The sequence below is a fragment of the Pseudoliparis swirei genome, chromosome 19 (genome assembly GCF_029220125.1).
Source record: "Pseudoliparis swirei isolate HS2019 ecotype Mariana Trench chromosome 19, NWPU_hadal_v1, whole genome shotgun sequence".
Classification (NCBI taxonomy): Eukaryota; Metazoa; Chordata; class Actinopteri; order Perciformes; family Liparidae; genus Pseudoliparis; species Pseudoliparis swirei.
In genome coordinates this window covers 5,324,238-5,331,360 of record NC_079406.1, presented here as the reverse complement: position 1 = coordinate 5,331,360, position 7,123 = coordinate 5,324,238, and the positions used below count along the sequence as shown (strand labels likewise).

Below are 7,123 nucleotides of genomic sequence, written 5' to 3'. Positions count from 1 at the left end.
TTCCCCAATAGATTTCAAAAAATCGATCCAATTCGGGCAGCCTTAGGGGCTTTTTAACGGCGTCACCCCTTTCCTTTTTTTTCCGATAAGGGCAACGGCGCCAACCAAACAGCAGAAATCCTGTAATCATAGTTCAAAGGTAGATGTCATCTACGTCCTCCACGGAAAGGGCTGCTAGGCACACGACACGCCACGCGTCCATCGTGTAACCAGTTGCAACGTCCCGGCAGGACGGGCAGGTTCGAGAAGACGGTGTCAATTTCGTTGAGAGACCAGTTGATCAGATGACCAGTTGATCGGTCCATAGTTTTAGTTCGAAGAGCAATGAGGAGAGAGTCTCTCAAGTATATGACAGACAAGACATGACGATAGGAGCCAAGCAGGGAAGGGAAGGTCATGGGGAGGAGAGGGAGAGAAAAATGCGACCGCCTTCGGAGAGAGCCAAGACAGGTGTATGGACGGGAAGAGACAGGTGTAGAGACGGGATGAGACGGCCTTAGCGAGCTTGAAAACATACGAGTGTTTCCATTTGTGTCCGTCGGAGACAGAAAGAGATAGATAGATTATCTTGAACTAACAGATCCTGTTGAACTAACAGATTATTTTAAACTAATAGATTATCTCGAGTTTACAGTCTGTCTTGATCGGCTCACTCAACCCGAGTCGTGATCAAGTTCAACAGCAGCGATTCAGACGATGTGTGTTTCTGCTCACGGATGACCACGTGTCCTCCACAGACACTCTGAACATCAACAAAGAGCAGAGCCCCGCCCCCCCCCACCACGGCTTCCTGTTGACTCACTGTCTCATTAATACAAGGTTGATGTCGAGAGTAATGAGGCTGTGTGGCGGCTCGGCTCGCGTCTCCAAAACAGATGGAGGTTTTGTTGTTGAGCTCCAGCAGTTTAGACTGTGTTACCACACACACACACACACACACACACACACACACGATCCAGCTCAAATCTCCTTTATTGCTTTGTTTTGTTAAAAGGTCAGTGATTTAAGGCTGCGGATGACGTCACCCTCCTCGTCCCGTGCCCACGTCGGTGCCATTAGTAACGGTGCGTGACGGAGGTCGCGGTGCTGTAATCTGGTGGGACGCGAGGGCGGCGCGGCGTCTTCCCGCCGTCTTCCCGCCGTCCTCCCGACTGTTCCTCGGCCCCGTTCTCCTCTTTTTAACGAGCTTGTTTGTCGGATTGATCTCGGTCCAGCCGGTTGCTTTATTTGGCTTTCAATTACATTTTAGGAAGCGATAATTTGGCTATGGACCTCTATTCATGTTCCTTGTGGGTTTCAGTCATGGGGGTTTCCAGCGGCGGGAGTTACTTTTTACTTTGTTTGGACGAAGAAGTAAATCGTCCCTTTGAGGCTGACCTGCGAAGACTTCCAGCTGCAGAAAACCCACGTTGTATTTATCTGTTATTTGGCCGTTCAGCTTTTATTGTTTGGCTCTGATATTTTCCTTTTGGGCACACCTTTCATGAGGGTTTTTAAACGGTGTTGTTGGTATCTGGTGTCAGACCAGGTCCCTCCTGTTCAATAAGCTAACGGTTTTATTGACGTGTGTTAACGCAGGATTAGCGCGCTGCCGCCACTGAACTGGTTCATTCACTCATGGTCGTTGCATAGCTTTAAGCCTCCTTCTTCTTCCCCTCTCCTGAAATAAAACTCAAGTCGGTGCATGAATCGCGGAGCAGAAATGTCCCCGTGGTTAACACGACAAACCAAAGGAACTTTACAGCTTTTTTCCCCGTAAAAAAACCCCTGAAATCTTTCTAAATGTCCCGCCATTACTTTTACAGAGCAGGATTTAAAAATCACAGTGCGGAGGATAACTATATAACTATATATATATATTTTAAAGGAAGCACATGAGCATAATTGAAATTAAACGCTGTGTTAATCTGCTCTGAAATGCGATCGTTAGCGTGCCCCTGCTAACTAGCTCGCTGCGTAGCCTGCAGTTGTAGCCAGCTGTCATTCTCAGGCCAAAAAGCATGTAATGAACGAACTGGGTTACATTACTTCGTGAGGCCACGGGTAACGCTGTAATAAAGAACCCGTAACAACATCACCCCTCTGTGGGAAGAACCAAGCCTGGAAGCTAAGCTAACAGTTCCTGCTAATGTTAGCGTCAGTGTCCTGAGTCTCCTCTGCAGTAACATTCGTCATGGATAAAGTTCCGTTAGCCGAACACACAGTCACGTACAGCGAGGTCACGTACGGCGAAGTCACGTACGGCGAAGTCACGTACAGCAAACAGCGAAGTCACGTACAGTGAAGTCACGTACGGTGAACAGCGACGTCACGTACAGCAAACAGCGAAGTCACGTACAACGAAGTCACGTACAACGAAGTCACGTACAACGAAGTCACGTACAGCAAAGTCACGTACAGCAAAGTCACGTACAGCAAAGTCACGTACAGCAAAGTCACGTACAGCGAACAGCAAAGTCACGTACAACGAAGTCACGTACAACAAAGTCACGTACAGCAAAGTTACATAAAGCAAGTCACGTACGGCGAAGTCACGTACGGCGAAGTCACGTACAGCAAACAGCGAAGTCACGTACAGTGAAGTCACGTACGGTGAACAGCGACGTCACGTACAGCAAACAGCGAAGTCACGTACAACAAAGTCACGTACAATGAAGTCACGTACAACGAAGTCACGTACAGCAAAGTCACGTACAGCAAAGTCACGTACAGCAAAGTCACGTACAGCGAACAGCAAAGTCACGTACAACGAAGTCACGTACAACAAAGTCACGTACAGCAAAGTTACATAAAGCAAGTCACGTACGGCGAAGTCACGTACGGCGAAGTCACGTACGGCGAAGTCACGTACAGCAAACAGCGAAGTCACGTACAGTGAAGTCACGTACGGTGAACAGCGACGTCACGTACAGCAAACAGCGAAGTCACGTACAACGAAGTCACGTACAATGAAGTCACGTACAGGGAATTCACGTACAGCAAAGTCACGTACAGTGAACAGCGAAATCACGTACAACGAAGTCACGTACAATAAAGTCACGCACAGCAAAGTTACATCAAGCAAGTCACGTACAGCGAAGTCACGCTGTGTGTGTGTGTGTGTGTGGGGGGGGGGGTAATATTTTAATTTAAATTCATATGCTGAGCTTTACGACCGCGGTGCGCATGACTCTGCTTCCAACCGCCTGTTTCTGCTGTTTTACGTGTGTAATGGTGCTTAGACTAGTGTTGACGTCAATCTCTCTCTCTCTCCTTTGTTTTCTCCAGGTCAGCCTCCCAAATGACTCCAGCTGTGTTGAAGAGATTTTGCGGGTATGTTACTCGAGCACTCACACACACACACACACACACACACACACATAAACGCACACTCCCATGGGGTAATTGCACTGATTATCAGCTGTTTTCTGTTTGCTCTCCGAGACCTCCGTCTCCCTCCAGAGAGTCTGATTTTTGGAGAGAAAGGACGGGGGGAGAGAAGAGAAGAGAAGAAAAGAAAAGAGAAGGGGGATCTGTTGGCTCGGGTCAATGATTATACAAGTTTTTTGTTTTTGCAGGATGACTTCATGCAGGAGTCTTTTTCTTTTTCCACCATGTTCTCCTCTCCCCTCCTTTCAATCTCCCTTTCTCTCTTCTCTTTTTCCCTCTTCTTCTGTCGTTTCCTATCTGCATGGCATCAAAAGCAACGCATTCTCATCCACGAGACAAATGCTTGTGTTATTGTGTTCCTTCAGGAGGATGTCAAAACAGAGATGTACCCCCCCAAACCTCTAAAAGACCTTCTCTGGACTGCTTCACGTCAAGTTATCTCCGTTTCTTTCCTCTCCCTATTAGTCTCAATCTCCTTTCTTCCCGTCCTTCACCCTTCTTCTTCTTCTTCTTCTTCGCCTCTCTGTCATTCAGCGATCTCTCCCTTTCTTTTCACGAATCAATATGCCGGTCAACAGGCTGTGTGACGGATATCACTCCGTGAGCCGCGCGAAAAGCCTTTGTCAATAATATCGGTGCGTTTTGGCGAGAGTTTTTTTTTTTTACAGCCGTGTCAAGTGGAAAGATCGGGGAAGTCAGGATGTGAGGTGAATCGGAGCGGAGGCCCGCGGACACATTTTTATGATACCTTTTTGTCGGCCGTCACAGAAACATTGTTGTTCTGGAAGTTTTTTAACTATTCAAGGAAACTGAGAGATATTGTGTATAGAAGGAAAGCTCCTTTGAAGGACCTTTGACCTTCTGCTGGAGCACTTATACCACCTTATGTCACGATAGAGGACATCCCTTCTCCGTCTCCCATGGAGGAACTCACCCTGCTTATACTTTACGGTCTGGAAACTATTCCCAAGTATAGAACTTTCTCCCTTTCCTAGCTCCTAACTCATGTATAACATGCTCTCTGGAACAGGAGCACAGTAAACAGGGCCTGGACCGTTTGAAGACATTTTGAATGTCACGCTGCAACAAATGGAAACATCTCCAGACTTTAAAACCATTTTCATTGGAACTCCTCGACCCCTGTGGATTATCCAACGTGACCTCGGTTGCTCAAATCCCCAAGAAAGGAATCCCCAAAAACATGGACAAACAAAAGCAAAGCTGTACCTGCATGGACAGGATGAGTCTTTTTTTTCCTGTCATTTATTTGGGCGAAGCATCTTTTTTAAATTGACGTCGGTTCAACCTCCGTGCCGGCGACAGACGCTTCTGGAGGTCAAAGGTCGCTGTGAACTCACAAACCACGTTTTTGACCATGATGAAGAAATCCTCATGCACACGAATGTCGACACGGAGTTGGAAGCGGTAACAACTCTCGGACGGATATGGATGTGGACCACGACGCACGGCCGGTTGGTGTTATTTCACCAGACTGTCGCCGGGCGAGTCGCGTCACATCGCCGTCACGGATCCAACAGGAGCTGGAAGCCTTTCGGCCAAAATCATCTCGGGTTGTTTTGCCTTTATCTGGTTTTTTTAACACACTTTTCCAGCTCATTCGTGGCTCTACATTTTAACCCTTTGCAGTTTTGGGGCGTTTTTTTTTTTTTTTGCTCTCTCACATTTCAGTCTCTGTGGTCTCGTTTTTTCACCTGTACGGAAAACAGGAGAGAAAACTGAATCGTGTCTTTTGTGCAGTATGAGACGGCAAAAAAAAAATTCTACGTTATTTCACAAAAGAATCTTCAACCTCTACTTCCAACTTCTCCCCTCTGCTCTGTGTTTAGTCCAAGATTCACGGCGTTTTTTTGTCACATGGTCTCAGGCGAGTCAGTCGGGGCTTTTAACTTGTTTTCCAGGATCTGGGAGCTGCAAACGGTTTATTTGGGGCGAGATTTAAAATTAAGTATTTTTGGTGAAATCTAACAATGTTCCGCTTGGATTTTGATGCTCTCTTTTTTTTCGACGGAGGAGTTTTCTCACACACGATGTGTTCGAAGACCTTCGGAAGGATGAAAATCGGACAATAATGCATTTTTGTTTTCTCAAATATTTTGATGTCATTTTGGGGGGATTGTTGAAGTAAAAACATACTTTTTTTTCCCGATTCCGCCTGACGAATTTCGTGGCTTCGGTAAACACAGCCATTTGTTTTGCTTCGCATCCGCAAAGGCAAAGTCGGTAAGGAATGAAAGGCATCATTGAACATGACTTGTGAGTCAGTAGCCATTTATAAACGGCGGAAAAACAAAGAGAGAGAGAACATCTGCTCGCACGCCCAGCGGACGTCGGAGGTGAACGTCCATTTTGCTTTCAGGTGGAATAGCTCGATAATGAATAACACGACTTAGCAGATGATAACTGGGGAACCACCGTCACATGCCGGTCTGTGTTGGTGTCTCTCTCCGTGTGTGTGTGTGTGTGTGTGTGATAGGGGGTGACAGGCTGAGTTAATCACCCACACAATGGCCATCGCATCACATTCAGGCGCACGCACACACACACCACGTCAGGAGGAACTCTTCCAGGAGGCACGCGATGATGTCAGAGAGGAGTTGCCTGGCAACGCAGCGTGTGTGGCGTCAGGACTGAGTGCGTGGCGATCTCGAAGGAGAACACACACACACACAGACTCATAGTCAGGGGAATCTTCACTACCGCTGCGCTACGCGGCTCTCTCGCGCAAACAAAGACAATCTGAGTCATCTAAAGGAACATGAGTCATCCGCTCCTGTGGGGTGGAGAGGAGGAGGGGGGGGGAGGAATTGTGATGTCAGTGACCTTTGGAGGCCTCGGGCCCAGTGAGCAGTCGCGTGTGTACGTATGTGTGAAGTCAAAATGCATCAACAGGTGGGGCCTCTGTTGTCCCGATGAAAGACGGGGGGGAAAAAAGCCCAAAAAAAGACACATTAGCCCGGCTTGACTCTGGGAGCAGTTAGTGAGAAAGAGAAACACACACACACACGTGCACACACACACACATGTGCTTATCTTGTTAACTAATTGAAGCTTCGACACATTGAGACTTTGGGATTGAACAGAGAAGACGAGTGATTAGAATAATTGAAACGGGATCCTGCTGCTGTGGCTCTTAGCTGTGATGCAACCAACTGGAGTTAGCGGTTACATTTTATTTTTTGGTTGGGGGGGGGAGGCACACAAATTTGCTCAGCTTCAGTCATCGTTGTTATTCGCCGGGTGCCTGCCACATTTAGTTTGGGCTAGTGCCAGAAAATGCCCCCGTTATCATAAGTGTAGTAAATAACGTGGTACAAATGTGTGTGTGTGTGTGTGTGTGTTTGTTTGTGTGTGTCGTAGGAGATGACCCATTCCTGGCCGCCTCCCCTCACAGCCATACACACGCCCGGGAAGGCCGACCAGACCAAGTTCCCCATCCCGAACAAGGTCAGTGTGAGTTCTCCCGCCTCTCGGCGTCAGAATCCGCTCACGTTCAGGTCTTAATTGCGAAAAAATATCATTTTGGAATTCAAGTACGCTTCCTTGAGCGTTGACTGCTTCTGCTAATTAGATCCGATTCATAAATGCGCGGCGGCCGTTTACAGTTGCCTCATCTCTCCCCCCCCCCCCTTACTGGAGTCTGCTGTTCATATGTGCTTATCGGATGCTTGGCTGCCACCTTCAAACGAGGCACTCTTCATAAATGATTCAAAAGCACCTGATTAATAGTTGATGA

At 47.5% G+C, this 7,123-nt stretch overlaps 1 protein-coding gene across 1 annotated transcript in view; it reads left to right on the top strand.

Annotated features, from left to right (window-relative positions):
- Positions 1-7,123, top strand: part of aff2 (AF4/FMR2 family, member 2) — a 119,551-nt gene that overhangs the window by 37,003 nt on the left and 75,425 nt on the right. The window contains 2 exon segments of the mRNA XM_056440079.1: positions 3,268-3,312; positions 6,748-6,834. Coding sequence (XP_056296054.1) covers positions 3,268-3,312; positions 6,748-6,834 — 132 coding nt within the window.